This window comes from Typha latifolia, chromosome 5 (assembly GCF_019914945.1).
Source record: "Typha latifolia isolate L0001 chromosome 5, TyphaL0001v2, whole genome shotgun sequence".
Taxonomy (NCBI): domain Eukaryota; kingdom Viridiplantae; phylum Streptophyta; class Magnoliopsida; order Poales; family Typhaceae; genus Typha; species Typha latifolia.
The window spans coordinates 12,174,847-12,200,779 of NC_133090.1; the positions used below are offsets into that span (position 1 = coordinate 12,174,847).

The following is a 25,933-nucleotide window of genomic DNA, read 5'->3' on the forward strand; positions in this document are numbered from 1 at the left end:
TGTCTACTTTAAATATGCCCTTCATCTTTGACCTTAATATCTAAAAGTCTACTAGGATGGCCAGTATTTATTGTGCCCTTCATCTCTGACCTTAATATCTATCCTATAACTAATATTGCATTATCTATGACATCTACATATATCGCCAATATATATATATATATATATATATATATCTTTTGGATTAGGCTGGTGCTTTTTTTTCATGTATGACCAGAACTAATACCTCAATAGAATTAATTTTTGCTATTGCTTTTGTATAAGTCTACGGTGAGATAGTAGCAATATATTGGCTAAAACTTGGTGGAGTCTACGTCTAGGGAGGATTTGCGCTTCGTCTAACCCATTTATAGTCCGATAGAAAACAAAAACAAAAAAAGAACCCACTAGGATAGTTCTTATAAAAAAGAATGTCTACTTTAAATATGTCCTTCATCTCTGACCTTAATATCTAAGTCTACTAGGATGGCCAGTATTTAATGTGCTCCTCATCTCTGACATTAATATCTATCCTATAACTAATATTGCATTATCTTTGACATCTACATATATCGCCATATATATATATATATATATATATATCTTTTGGATTAGGCTGGTGCTTTTTTTTTTCATGTATGACCGGAACTAATACCTCAATAGAATTAATTTTTGCTATTGCTTTTGTATAAGTCTACGGTGAGATAGTAGCAACATATTGGCTAAAACTTGGTGGAGTCTATGTCTAGGGAGGATTTGTGCTTCGTCTAACCCATTTATAGTCCGATAGAAAACAAAAACAAAAAAAAAACCCACTAGGATAGTTCTTATAAAAAAGAATGTCTACATATATCGCCAATATATATATATATATATATATATATATATCTTTTGATATTTCCATAACAATATAAGGCTGGTGCTTTGTTTTTCATGTATGACCAGAACTAATACTTCAATAGAGATTAATTTTTGCTATTGCTTTCGTATAAGTCTATGGTGAGATAGTAGCAATTTGTTCGTCCGAATTACATTCTTTTCCTCAAAGTGGCGCCATTTTTAATTCTAAAAACTAGTAGTTCCAAGTCCATTATTTTCATTAATTATTGTCATGCTGCTTGTAATCTTTACATATGGAAAAAAATGTTTTTAAGAAGAATTGAGGAGTTGGCCTCAGTTAAATTAACATATGGGGATTGAATATTGAAGTGTTTATCTTAAGAAGAGGAAGGATCGCCAGCTTTATTTTTGTACGTGTTCGTTGACTTCCTAATTAAGAAGCCTTTATCCATGTTAGGCTTTTAAAAGATGCAACCGATAGTTGAAATGGTGGCACTTTAGAATATGTCTTCTTCCATGGTTGTCTCCATAAATTCGATAGTTTTGAGAACTGCAGGGAGCCACAGTTGATCAGTTCATTAGAATCAATAGGCTAAGGTTGGATAACCGGCTCAGCTCTCTTTTCATTTTAGTGATCGGAGCTTGTACGCTAATTTGACTGAACAATATGGGGGACTAACCCTCTTGGAATACAATGCCTATAAAATAAAATTTAAAAAAAAAAAAAAAACTAGTGCATCATCATCTACTACTTAAATCCGTTTGCAAACCTAGACATACAAAGTTGTGACTCACATTTAGTCGGTTCTTGGCTTCTTGCCATTGATCAGGTTCCAAATGCAAGCAGCTGTTTGAAGAGGAGGCATGCCAATGGAATTGACAAGTTAATGTAAGCAAAACCTTCTTTCCATAACAAGTTTCCCTTACTTTTATTTTTTTTGTTAAAATCTTACCAAAGACAAGTTTCACTTTGTTATGTGCATTTGGATCAAATGAGACGTAAAAAAATGGAGGAAAAGTAATAGTACAGGAATATGTGGTTTTTGAAGTAGTGCTCCCATGTCTTTCATCAATAGCAAAGTGCATCTGGAAAGACAATGTGAGGTAAATATTAAAAATCAGAAAATGGAAGAAGGCTACATGCAACTATATAATCATTCAAATCAAATAGTTTAAGGAGATCAAAAGAAATGTTGTTTTATTCTCCAAATGGCACTCTGTTTTGTAGTCTGGAATTGCTTTGCACCAAAAAGAATTAGCAGCAAATCATAAATCTGTAGTCTAAAATGTTGTACAAGCATATGTAGAAGGTAAATGGTTAAGACATCAAGAAGAGCTCGTGGAAATTATAGTAAAAGGTCAGTTGCCTCTATTTGAATCCATAGTAGGGAGCATTACTGGGTGTCCAAAGTGGAAGGGTCTTTGGAGTATTTGGTACAGTCAAATGGTCCAACCTCTTGATGCTTGCGTTTCACCTACAAGTGACAAATTGACATAGAACATAGGACGATAAGTAAAATGTTTGAATCACATAGATGATCAACTTATGTGAAAGAAAAGAACAAAAAGGAAAAGTCAAGCGGTGAAAGTTTTCCGTTCTTGTAGAAGATGTTAATTCAGTAGTACGCAGTGTCTACCATCGTCCAGCAATTCTTTGTTGGTAAAAAGGTAATATTAAAAAGAATTCATGAAATGAAAAGCTAAGAAAAGTAGTTAATATTCCTCTATATTATAACCACAACATGATACATAGGTAGTGACGTTGAATTATTAAATGATTAACCTACGTATATTGCCTATCATATCTCACATTTATCAAGATCTTTCAATTGAAGCCACTGCTGCATGCCTGCAAGCCAATACCATAAAGAATATACCATGTGCAACATTTTATTGATAATTGTCTTTCACTCTGTAGTACGTTAAAAGATAGTCTCCTTGCCGAAAAATACAATTAGCAATTGGTAAGTTTCTCCCAATTTCGTGCTTGAGATAAAGTGATAAACATAAAATATAAGCTGGATATCTCATCGAGGAATTTAGTTACTTTAACCTAAAAAACATATTGAAAAGATAACTGCAGAAGTATTATACCGGTGACCATGGACTAGGCTCTGGAATAGATTTTTCAGTTGGAGAATGTTGCACAGGCCCTGTTTTCAATTCCAGAATTTCCTGTTATAAGAAAAACAGGCAAGACTAAGATATCAAGCTTCGTGAAAAATATGATACGCAAAAAGAAATTAAATTAGCTTTTCATTATACTGTGATGAAGTGGGCACAGATATACATGAGACTATAAGTGACAACCAAGATTCACTCTTTTTTCCAAAAATATACGGGTTGGGTGGGTCAGAGGTGATTGCGTTGGGTTGGGATGGGATGAACAATATGCCGAATAAGGAAAGATAGCATTATGTCAAGTACAAAGGGTAAATGACCAGTAGCAAATTTATCACTGATCCATGACTTTGACAATAAATGAACTAAGAAACAGTTAAGGCATGAGAAACTCTATTATTTGATTGATAACCTTGCCAAAGGCTTCACGAGCAGCAAGCCATTCATCTGAGAAAGGTATCAAATTCTGCTGATGCTTCAGTGGAAGAGACTCTGCCCTGAACTTGTTCACTGTTTCATTCTTTCTGCAATACAAGGTTGACACAGATTTTGATGCACCTATGAAGATACAATAAGAAAGTTTTAGTTAATGTACACATCAAAGACTTACATAGGGATAAAAGCTTCGTCATTCTTCAAGGAGATTGGATTGTTCTTGTCAAATTGCAATCTGTAATTCTTGTCCTCCAATGAAGTACTGCTCAAATCTGCTCTCTCTGCAGGCATGACCACATTTTTACCTAACAAACAATCTGACCTTTCATTGCCAACGGTACCCACAACTGCTGTTTGTTCCTTATTCAGCTTGAAAGATGAATACAATTCCAGTGAACTGGCCAACTCAATATCTCTAAAAGTACATTGAGATCCTATAGCCGGCACTGAGTTAGAATTTTCAGCTGACTGCCTCCCTTCACTTAAAGAAACAGAACTCTCGCCTCTTGCATCTCCCACAGGTAAGTTCTTAGTAAAGTTATTTTCTCCTGAATCACCTTCAAATATTGACTTTGACTGTCTTTCACACCTGACCTCTGGAATGCATATATCCAGCGAAACATTTTCAGATGGAAATTTATTGCCATCAGGTCTTTTGCTCGGCTTCTGCTTAAGAGGTTGCGCAATACTAGTGTTTTCTTCGACAGGAATCCTGCTGTCAACCTGCAATGTATTATTATCCTCATACAGTACCTTAACTCTGCCAACATCATGCTTCTCTAAACCGGGAGAGTTTATACTGTTATCAACTAATAAGCAAGCAAACTTGGATGGCTCCGGACTACTAGAGACACAACTAGAATTTCCAGATGCTCTGCATAATTGCAGCACTGATGATTTCCCCACAAAAGAATGTATATCAACAGCTAGACCAGAAGAGGGCAAAGAACTTGCAATCAAAGAGGACTTTGAGCTACCAGAAAGTATAGAAGTGGCACATCTTTTTACTGCAACAGGTTTTCCTTCAGCAGAAACATGAACAGGTTTTGAGTCATTTGTCTGCTTCAGACTAATAGGTTTTCTAGGAGGAACATTTGATAGGGATTTTTCCATGTTTCTCCGAGAATCAGTGTCAAATGAAGAGGTAACTTTTCCCTACAAAAATATTGATGAAGCAGTCAGCACTGCAGGAAGAAATCCATGTAGCTCTCCAGGCAGTTCTACAAAAATGCTAGCAGTCACTGATGTTCAAGTTAAACTACTTACTGTGATTCTGCAATTCAAACCTTGTGGTAGAATGTTTCAATTAATTAAGCCCTTTTCAAGACCACGACCACAATGCTAAGAGAAAAGGAATGCATGATAAGCACAAAGAAATCACAATTCATGTTTCATAAAAACTTCCTATCTACTTTGCATTTTTAAAAATCTAAACGATCAATTATATTTGCATAATTTCACTCTCATTAAGTCATAATATCTGCACATAAGTGTGTGATGTTTAAACTTTGCAAATAGGTTCTGAAGTAAAAATTATTCTTACAGCATTTTGCTCTCCATTTAAACCCGAAACTTTGAATAAAAGTTTAAACAACAAAAGAAATGAGGGCTTCCCAGTGTCAGTTAATATAATACAGAAAAATCCATGTAGCTGCCAATGCAATAAAAACTTAAAACAGAAAACAAATATGCAAGCAGTGCATGTGGTAAAATATCTTCATATAGTTAAGTCCTTTAAAAAAGTATGACCACAAGAAAAAGAGATAAAAATTAGAGGGAGGCATGAGAAGCACAAATAGACCAAAGTTTATATTTAGCAACAATCTCTTGTGTACTCTGCACTTTTCAAATGGGTCCTTTACGGAAGTATGACCACTAGCATAAGAGATAAAAATTAGAGGGATGCATGAGAAGCAGAAGGAGACCAAAGTTTACATTTAGCAAAAATTTCTCGTGTACTCTGCTCTTTTCAAATTGGTTCTGAGCTTACTACTTTTGCATCATTTCACTATTGCACAATGCTCATGCCAATACAGGTTTTGGGGATGCAAGATGTATGCAGCTTTACTCCCTTTATGTGAGATAACGTTTCCATTTTCAGATCAACCAGAAGCTTAAAGTGTGTATATATCTTAATATCTTATGTAAAGATATGATAAACTTGGTTTATATAGTATGTACAGATATGATAAACTTCTTTCCCATCAAAATAACCATATAGTAATTTGCCAGTGGACAAGCCAGTTGCTTGTCGCCCATAAGCACACATCCACGTTTGTGATGGTTATGACATATGACTTCTCTATTCCACAAGGAAAACTTGCTCTGAAAAGATACAAACAGATACATAAATGAACTCTTTTTCCCCCATTTAATGCATCAGAAGGACCAATTAATGTATCACAAGTGAGTGCTTAAACTGCCATCCCTAGCTCTGCAAGCTTCAAAACAATGACAAGACCAGAGGGTGCTACAGATAGTTGATATGACAATCCTGAAAAACCTAATTTAACATCTCTACCTGGCAAAAAAATCCTAACGATGGAGAAGGCATTCGAAGTGCTGATGGTTTTACATGGGATGCAGGAGGACCTCCAGAAACATCATGGCCATTTAGTGCATATGAAGATAATGCTTTAGCGGAGACAGCACTGTTAATTCTATCCTGCACCTGAACTGAACTTAAGGCAATTGGAGTAACATTAGAGCCAACCTGCTTGTCCTGGAAGAAAAAATTAATAATGCTAATTATTATAAAATGCCTTATTATTAATGTAAAGCTGCAAACTTCTTCACATGAATCAGATAATAATTTCTAAATAAATATCGCAATAAGATTGCTAGTCCTCACAACACGCTTGCATAGATCATGTTTAGCAGTGACGACACTGTTAATTCTTTCCTGCACCTGAACTGAACTTAAGGCAATTGGAGTAACATTAGAGCCAACCTGCTTTTCCTGCAGAAAAAATTAACAATGCTAATTACTATAAAATGCCTTATTATTAATGCGTAGCCGCAAACTTCTTCGCATGAATCAGATAATCATTCCTAAATAAAGTATCCCAAGAAGATTGTTAGTCCTCACAACACGCTTGCATAGACTGTGTTCAGAAGATTTAGCTGATGACAACTTTTTCAAATTTGATGAGAATCCCTTCACATCAAGGCTCTGCTCACCACTAACTGCAAGAAAGCCACTCTATTATCAATAATGAAAAATGGTGGATATAGTCAGTGAATCAAAACTGCTTCAATGTATAGGAAATCAGAAAGTGACCTGTATTACTGGTACCACTACCAGTGGTAACATTGTGGTTGACCTTGGAGTTTTTTGTAGTTGAAATGGTACTTCTGTAAGTCATGGTAATAGAAGAAACTTCTGACTTCATGGGCGTGACTTTTGGTAGTTTTGATGCAGGATTTGTCACATTTGTATTTGCAACCCTCTTTTGTGTAGAAAAGAGTCAAGGATAACAATATTCATAGTGGCACAACATATAGTTTGGCAAACAGATCTCATGAAAAATAAAAAAATAATCTTGATTCTACCAACCTTAATAGACAAGCGCCACATACTTATTTAAAATAAGGAAGGATATGAATATGCAGCCGGTGATCGTGGAATGCCTCTGGTGATGCGTTTGCAAGAGTTTATCTTCCCCAAGCTCTGCAGGCAGCACATAAGCAATTGGAAGCCGTAAATACCTAAAAGTAATACTTGATTGGTTGGTGGCTAAGGAATACGCGAACACACGCAAACAAACACACATAGATAGCAACTCGACCAAATCTTTTTTTCAAATTGATTCGACCAGATTTTTTTTCAAATTTCATAAAGCAACGCAATAAAGGACAAACAAACTCTGCCACTAGCAATTCACTCACCACATGTTCTTGATGTTCTTCCTGAGTTGAAACTTCTGGATTAGAAAATAAGTTAGCACCTGTTACACCCTTTCTTTCCCTATAAGATTTACCACAGATGTTCCCTTTGGCATCATGAAGTACATGTCTATCACCAGATTTCTGCAACTGTATTAAGGGGGTCATCTCTCCATCAGACTGAGATATAGAACATCCATTTCGATTGGTGAGGGACCCACCAAGGTTTGACAATTCCAGTGGGTCCAGGACACCTGCAAAGTATATCAAAATGTAAATGCATTACCAACTCAAAAACAAAACTCAAGGAGAGAAGTAAGAATAAAAATACCTTCTTCAGTAAAAAAAGCAGGGTTCCAAGCCAAGCTTTTTCTCATATTACAAACCCCAGCCTTCTTTCTTTTACTTGCTGGAACTTTAAAAATGTTCTCTTTGTTGTCAATGTCTTGCAGTGCCGGAGGAAAACATTGTCGAAGCTCAGCATTGTCTTCCATGGATCCTACGTTTTAGATTAACATGCATAATTTGGCAACTTTCAACAGCCACTAAAGTAACAAAATAAGGCCATAAGGGATTTCTAACTTAAATAACTTAAAATAATACAATCACCAATGTTAACCACATTACTAGCAAAGTAAAATCGCTATTAACACCAAGAAAACAACAAAGACTAAAGCTCTCAAACTAAGAAATATCTATAATAACGAAATAATTAGCGTGTGTTTCTGCAGCTGAGTGAAACCAACACAACATAAAAACATTTGTAAAGGATTAGATTTAAATGTTATGATGATGAAGACACAATTAGAGTTCCCTGGTCAGATCCATCATACTGATGTTCACACTATCTCCATGATACAATACGGGTAAATTCTGCTTCACAGTGATCAAGTTGGTCCGATATAGTTATGAGCGTAATGGAAAGCGCAAAAATCAAATAAAAAGTTCCATGTAATTAAAGAACCTAGATCGAGAATTGGATCGAAAATTAGGGCCATATGAACGTCATGCGATTAACAAAATCAATTCCTTAACTCCCATTGAAGGTTTGAACGCATCCAGTAGCACTTCAGAGGACCGAGATAGAGAATAGGATCCAAAAATAGGGGGAAAAGACTATTGCGAGAGGGGATCAACAACCATCCGCATTTTTGGTGGAAGATTCCTGGATTCGAGTGTGCAAAACCTAATCTGCACGTACTCGACGAAACCCTAACCATATATGAGCGAGCTAACCTGATCCGGCCGCGTCCACTATGGGCGATCTTAGGGTAGAAGCTTCGCCTTCTTCATCCACTCGGAAGAGTTGGAGATCGGGTGAACGAGATCCCATCTCTCTTACTCTTCTCTCTCTCTCTCTCTCTCTCTCTCTCAAAATCGGTCGAAATTTGAAGCGCTGCGAGAGGGAAACGTGAATTAGATCGATGAAACACGTGGAGAGCTGTGGGTGGATACGGGAAAAATGATACAAGACAGATCCTCTGCAAATGCGGTTTGTAGGAGATCTGGTGGAGATGTATCCAAGCCAAGCTTTTTCTCACGAAAAAAAATAGAGCTCCTTCCAAAATGAACTAAAAATAAGAAAACTGTGTTTTATTTTTTATGAGATTACTATGAATATATTTTGATTTGATATAAAAAGGTTGATGGAATAGATATCAAGAGTAAATTAATAATTAGGTTAGTGCGCGATATAAGATATAATTTTGATGAATAATATTTATATTTTAAAATTAAGTTATTACGATGTTCAATTGATTATTTGATTCCTTCCATAATAAGAAAAAAGTTAGTCCTGAAATAAATGGGGCTTATAGAGTTGGTAAGTATCATCGACTAAGTCATAAGATCGACTCCAAACTCTAAACAATTACTGTGAGGAAAATTATTTCGTAGTTTGGTTGTTTGACTCTATTAATGGCTTGACGATGTAGTTGGTTTGGAAGAGCAACTCGGTAGCGTGATAGCTTAGAGCAGGTTTTGCGGGTGTTTAGTTTGGAGCAATATTTCGATGATGCGCACAGCTTGAACTCTATACTGAGTAGCTTACTATATTAGTTAAATCTTGGTAGGGCTTAAGTCCCTTCGTGTTTAGAAAGAGCTGGCCATTTGTCCAGCCCATATCTAACCTTCAAACTCTTGAATGATCCAAAAAATAAAAATAAACACACCAACCAACTCTTGTAGAGAGAATTATTTAGTGGTTTGGCTCAATGGTTCAGCTTAACTTAGTTGATGGTTCGACGGTACGGTTGACTAGATGAGTAGTTTGGCAGCACTACAGCTTTGAGCAATTTCTCGATGTCATTTAGTTTGGAGTAATAGTTCAACGAGGCATAGAACTTGAAGTCTAAACTATGCAACTCAAAATATTGGCTAAACTTTGGTGGGGTTTAAGTGCATTTCTATTTAGGGAAGGTTGGCTCTTTGTCTATTTTATATCTAATTTTTAAGCTCTTGAATAATAATAAAAATTACATAAGACTGTCAAAAATAAATGACTTGTAATTCAAGACTAAGCTAGCCACTCAAACTGAGTTTGAAGCTCAAATTATATGTATACTATGTATGATTTATGACTATTAGATCAAGCTAGAGCCAAATCACTTGTTTTGAGGCTTGAAATTATGCTCGAAAAATAGGCTTATTTAAGGCCTAAAAATAGGTCCATTTACGACTAAGCTGAGCCTTAATAAAAATTTCAGCTTAAAATTAATTTTAAGTCAAGCCTAGGCAAAATTATAAATTATAGACCTACTTGGGCCAAGCCAAAATTAATTTTTAGCCTAACTCAGACTCAGCTCATTTATACCTCTAGCTAGACAAAAGGTCTATAAGTCTCATTTTATTTGCGACTAAGAAACAATTTAGAGTAGTTATTCTAATTTCTTACTCTTAAAATTAGACTTAGAATCTAGAGTATGCTAATATAATGTTTGGTTAAGTAATGTAATAATTATATTTTCCTATTGTATGTAGTAGTTTAAAAAATAGTTTGTTTCACTGTAGCAGCATTTTGGTCAAAAACTCAACATTCATTTGGATTCTATTAACGGCGAAGACACGTCCATCTAAATTATCTAATACTTCTCTCAGATCCATTCAGCAACCAGATGTAAAGCCAATGCAAAGGTATGCAGTGACCCCAGGTAGTACACGTCGTCTTTCATGCAACCATTGGGTGGCAGACAGGAGAAGTCTTCCAACATGTGTTCCTCCACCATTCAAACATAATGTTGTGCTCCAAAATTCTCTCTGTCTCCTTAGATTCACAATTCAGTGGCAATTATGTAAAAATTGATAGAATAATTGATTAGTTTTTACACGAAAAGTAATTTTAATTAATATCATTGGGTAATTTTGGCAATTAATTTTTTCTCGGGGATTTTCACAATTTGCATCCGATGTTATGTGATATTATGGTTTACGTCCCCTCTTTTGCACTATATTTAGTTCGGGTCATATGTGTTTTATTCTCTTTAAAAATGCGAAAAGCACCCAATTAAGTGGGCAAAGTATTGACATTCGATTAGGATCGATCACGTGAGTGTGGCCGAGACCGTCGTATACACGCAATGAGACAGTCTTATGTATGTGATTAGATTTCCAAAAGCCACTCTAAGTAGGGATTTCTATGATTTTAGTTAAACGAAGGGGTCAATTAAAAATGGTGAAAAGAGGGTGTAAATTGCAAAAAGAATTCTCTCTTTTTCCCCCCTTCTCCCCGGCTGTCCTCACGACAGCCCGTCCGTCACTGGCCTTGGAAGTTGGAACTTGGAATCCCCCCTCCGCAATCTAGAAATAAAAAATAAACGGAGGGAAAAAGAAAAGGATTATACTTGCCATAAACACCACGGAGTCGGCGGGTCCCACTGGGGTGGGGTGGGACCGTGGGAGAACCCCACCCCATGATTCGCTGCAGCATCATATTCATAGCCTCCTTTTTACCCCCCTGCTCTTGGCCCTCCTCTCTATCGTCTCTTCCACTCTCTAGATCCGCCGGGGTAATCTGCCGATGACACGTGTCAACTCCTCGTCGGCGGCTACGGCGGGCCCCATGGCGGAGCTGGCGGCTTCGGGGAAGACGATCACGACGGCGGGACAGGCGTGGCGGGCGGCGGCGGTCGGATGGTTGGGTTTCCTGCTCCATCTCCTGCTCCAGATCATACGTGGGATCCCATCCTTGGCGCAGCTCCTCTCCTCCGTCGGTCTCCGCCATCCCCTTCTCTTCTCTTCCTCCGCCTCCTCTCCCATCGCCTTCAAGCCTCTTCCATCCGAGATCCCCGTCGAATCCCCAGCTTCTCCTCCTCCTTCACATGAGCCCCTCGATAAGCTCACGGTACGCTCTTCTTTTTCCTCTTTGCAGGTCATCTCTTTGATTTTGGTATGGTGGTCTATCATGAGAACTAGTCAAAATTTGTTTTTGATGGCTTTGGATCGGAAAACTTCTACCTTTGATGGTGTCGGGGCAAAAATGGCTCTTTTTTTTAGCTTATTTGGGAAAATTGTATCTTGTGTGGAATTAATAGTTGTCCAGATTGGTGTATATAAGTGAAGCGGTTAAACAGAGATCCGTTCTTTAATTCTCAAGTGCCTGGATCTTCTCTATGCTTTGATGAGAACCTTTTAGTGTATGCTTCTTAATCCTTTTGTTTTACCTAGCAATTTTGTGTGTTCCCAAATTCGAGCAGAGATCGATGACAACTGACGAAAAGAAACACTCTTTTTTTTGTTACTTATGGACTAAAAAAGGAGTGACCTTTGATGGCATCAGTATCTTCAGATGTGGTCGAGGTGAACGATTGGCCTTTCTGGAGAGTTAGAACGTTTGAAATCGGAAAGTTTGGATCTTGTGTGAATTAACAGTGGTTCAGACTGGTGTATATATGAGTAAAGAGCAATTAAACAGGGATTTGCTGTTAGAATGACGATGAATGACCATTGATGATAACCAGTTCATTGTAATGCCTTGACGTTGATGATCAAGAGTCAGAATTCTGCTATTAAATATGACTTATGACTTATGACTTATGACTTATGAGCTGTCTAGGTTGGTATAGTTCTTACATAATTCTCTTCAACAACTTCTAGGATGTGGTGGTTATATGATTAATGTTGTAAATTTCTGTGTAAGCAACCTCAAGTGCCAATGTTTCACTTGCTACTGAATTGGTGGAAGAATGTATGGATTTTGCTAATGGCAAAATGATGTTGTCCAATTTGCTGCAGAAGTTCTTAACTGATATGGCATCTCATAGTCACTTCATTTGTGATGTATGGGTTCAGTTGGAGTTCTGACAAGAGAGCTTTAATCAGGGAATTGAGAGCATCAACTATTTTTGGGCAGGCGAGTTTCATGTCCTCACGTGTAAACTCAACTAATGTGTGATTCTTTTGCACAAGTGCATACTGATGTTATGTGATTCATTCACAAAATTGTGAATTGAAGATACAGATTTGTGTAGGAAGCTGCTGAGTACTGACCTTTTGGAACTATTATAACCTAAAGGATATAATAAACTTTGCTGCAACCACGGCAAATGGAATCATTTCACTTGAACAGGAATGCCAATTCCCTACTTTTACATAGAGCTGCCCTTGGTATTGAATTTATCTAATATTATACTTAACAATGCTGAATCTGTTATGTAGTCCCTTCAATCTCCTGTTTACATGTTTTTGGGTTCATTTTGCAGGTAGTTCTTGACTTGGATGAAACTTTAATTTGTGCCTACGAGACATCTAGCTTGCCTGCTATGTTATGCTGCCAGGCTATTGAAGCAGGTTTGAAGTGTTTTGAGCTGGAATGCATATCAACCGATAAAGTAATTCACTTGTGAATACTAGCTACAGTTTATTTAAGAAAAAAATGTTCAAATCTTATCTAATGGAAGTTATGGGAACTGAAATTCCTATTGAAGGAAATTGAAGGAAATCAAAAGGTGAATCATGTAACTGTTTTTGAACGTCCTGGTTTGCACGAGTTCTTGCAGCAGACCAGTGAATTTGCAGACCTTGTTCTCTTTACAGCTGGTTTAGAAGGTTTGATTCTTTTGCATTTGAATCCATGTGCCGTTGTTTCATAATCAGCTTAATTCATATCTCATTGGTCACCGTTGTGTTGGCTTTCAGGTTACGCTAGACCACTTGTTGATAGAATTGATGTCGAGAATAAATTTAGCCTTCGTCTTTACCGCCCTGCAACAGTTAGCACGTAAGTTATCTTATTAGCAGCTGCATCTAGTCACGACTAACATGTTTCATGTTAAAGTACATTGTACTGAATCCTTCATTTGTCAAAAACATTTTTATCTGAACCTCTGTAGTCTCTTTTGACTTATTACATATCGTTACTCCTTATCTTATGTTGCTGGTGCCTACACTCTTGCTCTGTAAATGGCCTTGTCTAGTGTTTCTTGACATTTTTGGATGAAAAGCAAACATCTTAGGTGATAGGCTTATTAGATTTACGACTTTGAGATTTAAATTTGACCAATTACCATGACAAGGAAGTTTGAGGAATTCAAACTTAAAAGATGCCATAATTTATCTTTCCTTCTATATAAGGTGTATTATATGATTATGTCTGTTTTCTATTCTCATCTTTCGTGCTACTTTTACTTCTTCACTGGTATAATCATACAATTGATTTATTATAATTTTTTTTTACCTAATGTGGTAGCTCCTTCAAATGCAACCTATGTACTGCTTTGCAATGAAAATTTCTAGCACATGATTTTGATGTACCATTCACGTTTTTTAGGAGCTACAACTTGTACAAGTTGATAGTGGGGTCATTACTTGCCTTATTTTAATGCATTATTTGCTATATCTTCCTCTCAATGCATCAGGGAGTTAAGGGATCATGTCAAAGATCTTTCTTGTTTGTCGAAAGATCTCTGCAGAACTGTCATTGTTGACAACAACCCCTTCAGTTTCTTATTGCAACCATTGAATGGAATCCCATGCGTCCCATTTTCTGCTGGACAGCCTCAGGATGAACAGGTATAAGAAACTGAACTTTCTAAATATAAGGTATTTCAACAGCAAAAGTGTGATGACAATTGACAAGTATGCTTTTATGTACTTTTCAGCTTATGAACGTTATACTTCCACTTCTCAAGCATCTCTCTCTCCAAAAAGATGTCAGGCCTACATTGCATGAAATATTTCAGATGCCCGAGTGGTTTCAAAACCATGGGATCCCTCCGTCTCATGAGCCTGAAACTTTGCAAGGGAGGATCGAACTTGTGCTAATTGGAGCACATGAAAAGGCTGTTACTTCGGCATAATTTTGCCAAACTGTTTTTGTACATTACTTGTATGGTTCAGTCGAAATTCAGTAGAGAGTAGGATATATTGGACCAGTTCAACGATATACGTCGAAGAGCAATTCAGATAGACATCAGAACTGTATTTATGTAGCTGAAGATTAACTTCAATTCATTGTTGTAATTGTTTGCATAATTATATAAGATCACAAATGGCAGTTGAACTGCAATTCTGTGGGCTCGAGAATAAGATGATAATTGCATTCAGTATTAGCATAAGCAGACTTTATGACGGCTACGATAGAAAAAACATGCATAACTTAGCTTTATACAAGTCGACTAGGGTAATGAGAGTTCCTCCAGAAGACGGTTGATTTAGGAACAACACTTAATTTCATGAAGCATGAATAAGTACAGATAAAGATCAAGTACAAACCGACTAAATATCACAGATTGGTACACGGTTTCTTGGATCAAACAGCCTTAAGAGACTCCACCTGAGCTTTGCCTTTGGGGCCATTCTTCCTGATATACATGCGATACTCACTGAAGGTCATGGACTGGTAAAGCAGTGGCCTTTCTGGAGTCACCAACTCCATTGCCGGGCCAAGAAGGAGGTCAGTTCTTGGGTTGCAGAACAGAGCAAGGGAGAGCCTCTCCTCTGCAGCATTCGCCACCACTCGGTGCTCCACGCTCTTGAATGTGCCATTGCTCAGCACCTAAGACCCAAAAGCAAAAGTACAATTTAGATGGTTTTTTCCTACCAAAATGCATTAATATTGGACGAGAGGTATGCTAATCTAGCATAATCCTTCACATTCATGATAAACAAATGTGCGACGAGGAGAGAAATGATCAAGTACTTATATTTATAAATGTTTATAAGCATAGCATTAATATATACATGTAGCTATTTATCTGTTTGGATTCGCTTGTGGAAGCAAGATGAGCTACTTATTTGTTAATTACTCTAGGATGGAAAAAAAGCATGCCGTGTGTGCTTTATCGATATGGTGATCATGTGGTACATCACTACATCACATGCCATTGTGCTTTGAGTTGGGTCTACATGTCATGAGAAGGCAAAAAAGAAATAAATAAATAATGTCGGCCATGAATATATAAGACGAGAAGATGGACATGCAGGCATAACGAACGGTACTTACTCACTTGAAGCTTGTAGAATGAAGCAAGGAGACAAACTGAAGGCAGGCATGCATGCATGGCAAATGATAGATATAGGGAAATAGGATGAATAGATATGGATGAGGATCAACTAAAGTTAGGAGTGGATTAATGCCATGATATGGGATCGATGTGATGGGTTCTTGGTTGTATTAGGTGACGCATGGTAGGCAACATAACATCACATGGGATAATTCATGTGGAAGCAAACACCAACAAAAAAAAACAATTAAAAGAGTATAGTACGTACCTGTTTCAAACTTTGGCTTCACTTGCATATATAGTTATGCTATATATAGAAGGTCTTTGGAAAGTAGTAGTAAGAATGAAGTTAATCAACTTATAATAGAGTTTATACTACTACTACTACCATTACTCCCTCGATATCTACGCGCCTTATGCTATATATTAGTGAGAACCCGTTCAAGCTACAAAAAGCAACATAAAGCATAAACGCCATATACACTAATATATACATACATGGCCCCCACTGCCCGCATATGAACGCCCATGTTAATTTCTTAAAAAGGAAAGGTTCCCGGAGGCCTAGCTATCATGGGTCTCGTCTCACATATGCTCATACTATGATGCATGCCTTTTATAATGTTGCTGGTTGGTAAGTAGTGCAAGAGTGTATTATACAGGAATGAGATAAATATTATTAGGCAAAGAGTGTAATACATAGGAAGGTAGTCGATGCAACGGATTCTAGTTAAATATCCTAATGCAGTTGTAATCTTGTCGGAATATAATACCCATTTTTGAGATAACTCCACTTAAACTTTTTGAACTATGATTTATTTCATAGATATTTTTGAGATAGCTCCCTTTACTATTGATGCATGGCTCTGGTGAGTGAGTGAGAGAGAGAGAGAGAGAGAGAGAGAGAGAGAGAGAGAGAGAGAGAGAGAGAGAGGTTGGGGGAGGAGGGGGGACGGGGGACCTGGATCTGGTCACCGACGTTGATAACGAAAGCATTGGGCAGTGGGTCGACATTGACCCAAACGTCTCCCTTCTTCACCTGGAGTCCGTTGACGCGCTCGTCGGGCAAGAGGACGGTAAGACCACCGGGGTCCGAGTGAGCCGATAGGCCAAGGGTGAGCTCAGGCTGGGGACACTTTGGGTAGTAGTTCACCCTCAAGCAACATCCCATCTCCTCTCCTCCAAAAGCCTTCTCCATGAAATCCTCCTCCATTCCCAGGCCCAGTGATGATAACACCCTCAATAACACTTTGCATAGTTTCATCACCTCAATTCCGTACTCCACAGTCACCTCCCTATATATATACACCATGCAAAATGATGAAATGCACGTCAGCATATATAGTATCGAATGTCAAGAATAAAAAAAAATCAATGATGATAATATATATATTACCTGCAATAAGTGGACTGCATGGGCCACTTAGAGGACTCCGGCATGAGATGGAGGAAGTAGTAGTCGCCCCAATCAAGAACAGCGCCCTTCTCGACCCCGACGCGGCTGCCGTACCCCTCGTAGGTCACCGGAGAGTTCCCGTAGGCCTCCTTCGCCTCGATGGGGAGGTGGAAGAAATCCCTCCACACATCTCGGACCCTCCTGACGAGCTCCAGGCTCACTCCATGGTTGACGATTTGGAAGAACCCCCATTCCCGGCACGCCACCGGTATCGCTTGGGCACCACCCACGGGCGCCCCTAAGTCGATGACCGGTATGCTCAGATGAGGCACTGGCGTGTCCGGTGACGGCCGCTCCGATGGCGGCTTTACGTATCGTTCAGGGATTACCGGCGTGCCGGCCTCCGATATAGCCTGGACGCGAACCACCGGCTCCGGCCACAAATGATCCATTGTAACAGTCGTATAATAGTAATAACAACAACAGCAGCTGATCAATAACAATTAAGAACTGCTTGCCAAGACCATGCCATCCAGCAACTTATATAAAGAGAGAGGGCAGGACAAGCGAAAGAGTGGGAGCTAAACGACAGCAGAGAAAGTTGTGGATGGGGGGGAACGACCACCGAGGCCTGAAGATTGCCTCGTCTTTCGTGCAGCTAATACTTACAAGGCAACTGATCAATATTAGAGATAAGAAAAACTTAAAGGAGCCAATCACGGGCTGCCTAGTACCCTGCGGCGCATTAAATTCCTGACTACGGCGCCGCGGATGATCTGCTACGGAACGAGCGTAAGTAGCTGCGTAAGCGTACCACCTCTTGAAGAAGTAAAACCGCACGTGTTATAAATCCGGCCTGGGCTACAACTTGCAAAGCTGCAGTCTTGCAGAGTAATAATCTCTCCATTTGTCTGTTGGGATACGTCGATTAGGAACGGGATCTGTGGTCATGTCGGACGAGTTACTCGATTACTTGAGATGGTCGGGCTCGTGATTGCCATGTGGGGGATGAGGGGATGGAGTACGATGGAGGCATGCATGAGGTGCTTGAGAATGTACATGCATGGCAGGATCCAACTTCATATGTTGATTACTCACTTTGTCCCAGAACTAGAGTTATGCTATATATATTTTATTAATTAAGCATGATCAAGGACCCTTAATTAGCATTACTCTTGTTAATGTCTCAAACCTAGCCAGCCAGCTGAGCTGCAGTTTTACAACTGTATGTTCAGAAGTTATTCTATACTTGAGAATAAGGAGTTCTACGTCATGCATGCGTATTATTTAGCTTCATTTATGGGAAAGTTGTAGGTATCTGGTCGACAACATTGATAACATTTTTCCACTGAGGAAGAAAGAATTGAAGCCGAGTATAAGAAAAAAAAAAGAATATCTTATGGATAAATCTTGAACTAATAACGTGGTGGATCTTCTAATGGACAAAAAGGATTAATGGAGGAAGTCTCTTGAGCGTTATGGGGATGCTGAACAAGAAGCTTCAGTATATTTGGCATTAAGACAAAGAAACTCGGCTGCTAATTGGGCAGCTGACATAGAAAAATTATTTTGGTATTGGTATATATTGGAACATGAGGATATTAATGCCTCCATCCCTCAAAAACTTTGTCATCTTTTATTAATCCGGTGCCATTTTGGCTCAAATAATGTACGTAGATGGACTTTTCTCTGCTCATTTTAGCCCAAAAAAACAATAATAAGATAAACATTTCTGCTATAATTTATGGACAAGATCTAACAGTGCTCATCTTTCTACAAGCAAGTCTCATGGGAATGCGCAGTTTGGGTGGCAAATGAAGCAATGGTGTGCATGCATATACCCAAACCAAGTCAAAACCTATCCAATAACATATATAATTAAAGAAAAGGTGATGGGAGACATGGCAAAAGTTCCTTTATGTATATATGGGTTCGCTATATAAAGAAAAAGAAGAAAGATAAGAGACGGCTCTTCCTCACTGTCTGTCCTTGTCTCCTGATATATATATATATATATTTATTTATCTTTTCTTCTCGCAACTATACATCAAAGTGTCATGAGTTTGAAGAAAGGGCTCATGCCTTGACTATAAGTGCCATATATATACATATATGGGGACTTTTCTAGAATGAAAATGGCAGTATCGAATTAATCCACGTTTTAAAGCATTACTCTCTCTCTCTCCTCTCTCCCTCTCTCCTTTTGAAAAGAAAAGGCTATCGTATCTACTATCTAATCTGCCAAGCTTGAAATTGCACGAGATAACATGTGCATAATTCCGAAGAGAAAAACTTGTGGATTAAAGTTAACTTACCCTAGATAATCTACCCAAGTGGTTGAAAGGGGATAAAGTAACTTTCCTCTATTCTTTTGTGATTAGCTTTAAATTTTCTACGTTCCTAAAATTGTTTCTATTAGATAATTGGGTGATCCAAATGGGTAGCAGACTAACAGTATACATTATACTTTTAATATGCTCCTCAACTGCAGTCTATATGCACTGCAACTCTGAAAGCACATAAATGAGTAAAAATAATAATAGAGTGCAATGGCGAAGGCAAGAATTCTTTTATCATGAGAAGCAAAACGATCAATTCACGATTTATATTTAAAAGAAAAAATTGGAACAACATTAAAAATATTCAAAACATCAAATCTAAATTTTTATTAGTACCAACCAAGTAGGCTTTTTACCTACTCATGATCAATAAATAATAAAAAAAATTGTAAATTTTACTAAATTAGCTAGAGTTTTACGTCCATATAAATATATATGGGGACTTGTCTTCTAGAATGAGGATGGGAGTATAGATGATGTAAAAGAGCAAAACTTGTGGATTAGAGTTACCCTAGTTAGTCGATCCATGTGTTTGGAAGGGGATAAAGTAACTTCCTTCCATTTTTTGTGATTAGCTTAATTTTATTTATTATTATAATTGTTTCTGATAGATAATTAGGTGACTCAAATAAATATATAACTAACCAATAATATATATCATACTTTTAATATACCCCTCGCATACAGTCCATACATACCGGATGCACGTGAACAAATAAAAAAAAGTAATATAATGCACTAGGAGATAAGTTTTTTTTTTTTAATTTTTTTTATCATAGAAGGCAAAACTATGAATCATTTGTATTAAGAAATTTGGGACGATATTTAAAATATTTAAAACGATAAACATAAAAATTATTAATACCAACCAAGCAGGTTTTATACATGCTCATTATCAATAAATAATAATTTTTTTTGTTGTAAATTTGACTAAACTAGAGTTTTATCTCAACCAGTTGATAATTTTAGACATTTATTTCACTATCATCAATTTCAATGCGATCAGCCATTCAATAAATAAGTGAAACCCTTGACATTAATAAGCGTAAAATAAAAACTAATTTTATATAATTTTCAACTTAACACATGATCATTAAATCAACAAATGAAAAGATTATAACTAATCACAATAATTGAATAAGTGCATGAACGTTCATAAAATTTCTAACAAGATAACAATAATTACCTGATTATATACTTTGATTTGATCATGTTGATTGATGATCATATGATGGATTTTTAGAAACTGTCTCGTCTTTCTTCACGATTACGTTTTTTTAATCTATGACCGATTGGGAGAGCAATTTTTTCTTTTCTAGTTTTTCTAATCTAAAGTCCATAGACCAAGCTTATCCTCTTTTTTCCAACCAAACACATCAAAATTGAGATAAAACTTTATTCCAGAGTAAGTTATCATTTTATTCTAATCATAATTCTTCTTTTACCTCACAAGTTTTAAAGGGTCAAGAGACATGTACATTTGATCAGTACAACAATGGATATTAAAAAAAAATAAAGCCATTTCCTCTAACTTTATTCAAGTAATTGTTATCTTAACTATGATACCTTCTCAACAAATAATACAGTGTTAATTGAGCCGGTTCAGGTTGGGTCAGATCAAATTCTGAGTTAACACAAACACCATACTTTAAATAATCTGAGTTAGATTTACTCTACGAGAAATTAAATAAAAAACTATAGAATTGGCCACTTTGCCTGTCTCTATTTAAAGGTTTTTTTCTAGCCCTGTTATGGGCACTTCTTCTTTCTCTTTCCTGACAATTGAACCACCTTCTGAGCTAATATGATAATGTTATTTAGACGAGGAATAAAATTTTGAGAGTGGAGGACATGGTTAAGTTTGGAGTTTTAAAGTAATACCCAATATGCTGTCATGTCCAAGAAAAAGAAATTCTAAAGCACCTCGATGTGGGCAACTCGTACATCTGGGTCTGCAGACGATCAGACCGATCTGATCCATTTGGATATGCCCGAATCTTAAAGGTCCAATCAAATTGAACCACTCGATTCACATCCCTATCCCCCAATTCGCGTCGTCCTCCCTTCTCCTCTCCCCTACCTGGCCGTAGAAAGTTCGCGTCTTTCGAGGTAATTTTCTTTGATTTTGGGTTTTAATCTGAATTTAGTGGTTATATCGCCGAACCAATTCGTTTGCCTTTGACTGTTCTAGAGATCAGTCGCTTTCTATATGAGCTGGGAATTGGGGGTTGATCTGTTTGTAGTTTGGCCTCGTTGGCTTAGTAATTTTTCTAGCTTGGGTTGGAAGAATGGATAAACTTCTATTTATATTGTTGATTATCTCTTATCTTTTATCGGAGCCACAATGCTGGTCTTTGTGGTTTCTTAATAATTCCTGATCTTAAAATCCCCACCTGGTAATCTTTGAATCCCTCTGCTCAAGTAAAAGCAGGTTGCATTGATGGTAAAGCTTATTCTGCTTCAGATATTTGATTTAGAGATATCATATGACAATCAACCAATGGAACAAAGTATATCTGTTTCTAGCTAACGAATCTAATGAAAAAGCAACTTTTGGTGATTGTCTCCATTCAGAATGGGGGAAAGCTTGTTTTTTGGGGTTTATTCTTGTTCATGAGATGAACTAACTTGAATATTCAACTTTCACAGCACATAGCCACATACATACTATAGCACAATGGGTACCTTGCATACTCTGCTCACTTGATGCATGATATTGCGTCCTTTTGCGTGAATAAGACAAAGCCCACTAAGCCAAATCATGCCTTTTATGCGACAGCTGACTTAGATAGTTAAGTGCTCACGAACAGCTTATCCAAAATGATTAATCTACATTATCAGGCCTGTTAGAGCTTCAAGTGATATTAGTAAACTCTTGTCAAATGGCTAAGTGTTCATGTACGACATGTTTTATTATTTAAACTTAGTCAAAGTTTCTTTTTCCGGTTTAATCTTTTCTAACTGTGGACAAAGTAGTAGATAGATATAACGATTTGCCTATCATATATCTGATGTAAATGTTCCAACCATGGTTTGAAGTTCCGTTCAACAAGGAGCAGTTTGACTGCAATTTATTGAAAAGTAATTGGCATTTGTTTCAGACCACTACCAGCTGAAACTGATCTAATTTGGCACAAAATTTTCATTTCCTTTCAAGGTCAAAACCAGAACCAGAACTTGAAACAATTATTCCAAGCATGAGTTAGCTTTTAGCGGGTGGGATTCAAATCAATGTAGGACACATACCTGATCCCCCAGTTAATCGAGAGACATCTGGCAAATAAGTGATGGGAGTTTATAGGCACATTCTAAGATCTCTAAAATCTTAAAAGATAATTTCAGTTCTCTTGTAACATTTCAGCCATGCACAGTAGTAACTTTTGCAGTTTCTGGGATTTTTATATGTGGGCTGAAAACTATGAAAGTATTTAGTGAGTTTTGTTCTCTGCAGATATCCTTGAAAAGGAGTTTGGTTCTTATTTGAATAAGTAATTATGATAGATTAGAAAAGTCAATGTTCTGGTGATCCAAAATTCAAGTGAAAATATGAAAAAGTTTGTAGTATATAATTTAGGAAGAGTTTGAATGTCTTTTTAAAATCTAAAATGGCTGCTGAACTAAGTTGAATGGTTCTCTTGCTTCTTTAACAAGCCAGATTATCATAAGTTTGATATATTCTCCTTTTCTCACACCAGTTTTAGACCCTAAAAGGTTAAACTGTAATATGTTGAATGGTTTTCTTCCATCTTTCTTAAATCAGATTTGACTCTGATCTATTCTCCTTTTCTCTGAATAATCTCAACAATTTCAGATCTGAAAATGTTGTTGTAAAATTCTATTACATGATATCATATCCATATCTTTATTCCTAAAAAAGGTTAATGATTATGCCTACTTCAGCTTCCTTTGTAATAGTAAGTCTTGGCGCGACAAGGTTATGTTATAAGTTGTTGGATACGTCATCTTATTCTAGAGGGCTTAATAGGCTAATACACTCGCACACATTATTATTCAGTCTCATCACTTCTTCCATCATTTTACCTCGAAGGGATGGCAGAAAGTCTTTTATGGTTGGGTTCATGTGGATTGCATGAGTCTCATTTTTCTATATGGTGTCTGATGAAAGACCAGCAATTGTTTCTTGTGGGCGAACTGATGAATAGACTATTGAACATGTATCCTCAGCACTTATTTGATAATGGGAACTTCTGCAATTTGATAACTTGGTAGGTAGGTAGTTGTGCTTGAACTCTGAGACCTAGCAGTTATTCCTTTATATCTTTCATTGATAAAATTCTTATCCCTAGTTCAAACTTCAAAGTACTAGATTTTTCCTTTTAACTTTTGGTTTTGTGTTTTTTTTACTTATCTTGGTCTAAAAGAAATAGTTCACCTTTCTTGGTTTCTTGCTTAGAGCTCCTTTTCTACTTCTCTTGTTTACTATAGAATAGTTCTGCATTGTCATTGCAGATGGAAGCAAAGGCCTCTAAGTCGTCTCAGATCATCGATATTATTGCGGATATTCAAGGAGGTGTTCCTGGCATAGGTAGTACCAAGATCTGTCCTGGCACGACTTGTGATTTCTCTGATTCTGCAGCTAGCTCAAAGGATGCCAACGAGAGGATTACTTCTATAAGGAAGCTATTGTTTGTTGTTATCCTATGCATCATATTTATGAGTGTAGAAGTGGTTGGTGGAATGAAAGCAAATAGCCTTGCAATTCTAACTGATGCTGCACATCTCCTTACAGATGTTGCAGCTTTTGCCATTTCCTTAATTTCCATTTGGGCATCAGGTTGGGAAGCAACTCCCCGTCAGTCTTATGGTTTCTTCCGATTAGAAATACTTGGTGCATTAGTTTCAATCCAATCAATATGGCTTATAACTGGAATTCTAGTTTATCAGGCCATTGAGAGGTTAATCTATGGAAGTGGTGAAGTACAGGGAGTCCTGATGTTTGCTGTAGCTGCCTTTGGTTTGATAGTTAACATTATAATGGCTATCTTTCTTGGCCATGATCATGATGGCCATGGCCATGGACACGGACATAGTCATGGAAACCACGGCCATGGCCACAATCCGAAAGACCATGGTAGCGACCATGCACATGTTATGGAACATGGACACAGCAGTGTAATTAGCATTACAACACATCACCATCATTCAAAAGATGGTAAACACACGGAAAAGTGTGAGCCGCTGCTTAACAAATCAAAAGATGCTCCAAATGAGAACACTGACTCAAGAGGAACAAAATTAAAGCAAAGGAACATCAACGTACATAGTGCTTATCTTCACGTGCTTGGAGACTGCATTCAGAGCGCAGGAGTAATGATTGGTGGGGCAATCATATGGTATAAACCTCAATGGAAGGTAATTGATCTTGTGTGTACTCTCATCTTCTCTTTTATTGTGCTGTTAACTACAATCAAGATGCTGAGGAACATACTCGAGGTTCTCATGGAGAGCACTCCAAGGGAGATCGATGCAACCAGGATTGAGAAGGGCCTGTGTGAGTTGGATGGTGTTGTGGCTATTCACGAGCTTCATATATGGGCTATCACTGTAGGGAAAGTTCTCCTAGCATGCCATGTGACAATCACACCAGAGGCAGATGCTGATCTTGTGCTGGATAAGGTGATCAGATATATTAAAAGGGAGTATAATATTAGTCATGTAACTATTCAAATAGAGCGTCAATAAGTTTGATCTTTGGTGAAAGCTATTGACATCATCACAGCCTTCTACTCGAATTTTGTCATCTCCAAATGCTCCTCTGAAGTTTATGTTCTTCAGGTTACTCTGATCCAATTCTTTTGGCCAATAAGGTTTGTAGGTCATTCCAAAGTCTGACCTATTTTTTGAGTAGCCATCAGAATTGGCACAAGTGCTTGTATATTTTCAGAACCAGTTTCATGACTCGGTAATTTTAGTTGTAACTATGAATGTGATTTATGTGTTATTGTCAAATGATTTTAGAATCAGAAAGCGTATTAGTTTCACTTTGTTGCTTTTGTAGTGAAGGCACTCGCTCAATCTTGGCAGACTGCACATATCGATATGAATGAGACTGTAACTTTTTCTTCAGCAAGAGAAGAAAAAAATAAAAGCGTAACCAGGATTTTGTGTGGTGTTTTGTTGTTAGTTATCAAAGTAGAATCTGAAATCAAAGCAGTTTCAACTTGTTTCTTTTTTATGTAGTCAGGTGCTTGCTCTTGATCAGTACTTTATTATATCCTCTCAAACAAAAGAGGGTAAAACACTCAGTCCAATTCATCTTTGTTGTGCCAGGCAATCCAATGGTGCAAAGTGTCTTCTATATCCAGAAGCTGAATTTTTGACCATTCTAAGTCTGGGCATGAAATAGGGGAAAATAACTTTTGGATACAATATATACGTGTATAAATCATCTTACATTATTTGCTGTCCAAACTTAGAGTAGTCAAAAACTCTCCACAAGCATAAAACATGAATAGACAACAGCTACAATATGTATTGTG

At 37.3% G+C, this 25,933-nt stretch overlaps 5 protein-coding genes across 6 annotated transcripts; 2 read left to right on the forward strand and 3 right to left on the reverse strand.

The window, feature by feature from the left end:
• Window positions 1-1,990: 1,990 nt before the first annotated feature.
• Window positions 1,991-6,850, reverse strand: LOC140788175 (uncharacterized). The gene is made up of 8 exons (XM_073137328.1): window positions 6,656-6,850; window positions 6,464-6,561; window positions 6,227-6,334; window positions 5,897-6,097; window positions 3,551-4,530; window positions 3,353-3,464; window positions 2,914-2,994; window positions 1,991-2,294 (listed from the first exon to the last, which is right to left on the reverse strand). Exons 1-8 carry the CDS (start codon window positions 6,765-6,767, stop codon window positions 2,214-2,216), a joined length of 1,773 nt encoding a protein of 590 aa, XP_072993429.1. The 5' UTR covers window positions 6,768-6,850; the 3' UTR covers window positions 1,991-2,213.
• Window positions 6,841-8,638, reverse strand: LOC140788176 (uncharacterized). The gene is made up of 4 exons (XM_073137329.1): window positions 8,497-8,638; window positions 7,592-7,759; window positions 7,264-7,514; window positions 6,841-7,045 (listed from the first exon to the last, which is right to left on the reverse strand). The coding sequence occupies exons 1-4, from the start codon at window positions 8,591-8,593 to the stop codon at window positions 6,959-6,961; spliced, it is 603 nt and encodes a 200-aa protein (XP_072993430.1). The 5' UTR covers window positions 8,594-8,638; the 3' UTR covers window positions 6,841-6,958.
• A 2,419-nt stretch (window positions 8,639-11,057) lies between these two features.
• LOC140789796 (uncharacterized) lies at window positions 11,058-14,761 on the forward strand. Its single transcript, XM_073139635.1, has 6 exons — window positions 11,058-11,599; window positions 12,957-13,085; window positions 13,182-13,302; window positions 13,393-13,474; window positions 14,112-14,265; window positions 14,355-14,761. The coding sequence occupies exons 1-6, from the start codon at window positions 11,276-11,278 to the stop codon at window positions 14,550-14,552; spliced, it is 1,008 nt and encodes a 335-aa protein (XP_072995736.1). The 5' UTR covers window positions 11,058-11,275; the 3' UTR covers window positions 14,553-14,761.
• Window positions 14,762-14,905: 144 nt separating this feature from the next.
• Window positions 14,906-17,610, reverse strand: LOC140789795 (jasmonate-induced oxygenase 1-like). The gene is made up of 3 exons (XM_073139634.1): window positions 17,095-17,610; window positions 16,660-16,993; window positions 14,906-15,250 (listed from the first exon to the last, which is right to left on the reverse strand). The coding sequence occupies exons 1-3, from the start codon at window positions 17,544-17,546 to the stop codon at window positions 15,005-15,007; spliced, it is 1,032 nt and encodes a 343-aa protein (XP_072995735.1). The 5' UTR covers window positions 17,547-17,610; the 3' UTR covers window positions 14,906-15,004.
• Window positions 17,611-21,456: 3,846 nt separating this feature from the next.
• LOC140789951 (metal tolerance protein 1-like) lies at window positions 21,457-25,435 on the forward strand. Of its 2 annotated transcripts, none has more exons than XM_073139877.1 (2): window positions 21,457-21,542; window positions 23,904-25,435. In XM_073139877.1, exon 2 carries the CDS (start codon window positions 23,904-23,906, stop codon window positions 25,134-25,136), a length of 1,233 nt encoding a protein of 410 aa, XP_072995978.1. In that variant the 5' UTR covers window positions 21,457-21,542; the 3' UTR covers window positions 25,137-25,435. The 2 variants fall into 2 exon arrangements, with proteins under 2 accessions (XP_072995978.1, XP_072995979.1); XM_073139878.1 differs by lacking the exon at window positions 21,457-21,542 and adding an exon at window positions 23,115-23,663.
• The last annotated feature ends 498 nt before the right edge of the window (window positions 25,436-25,933 follow it).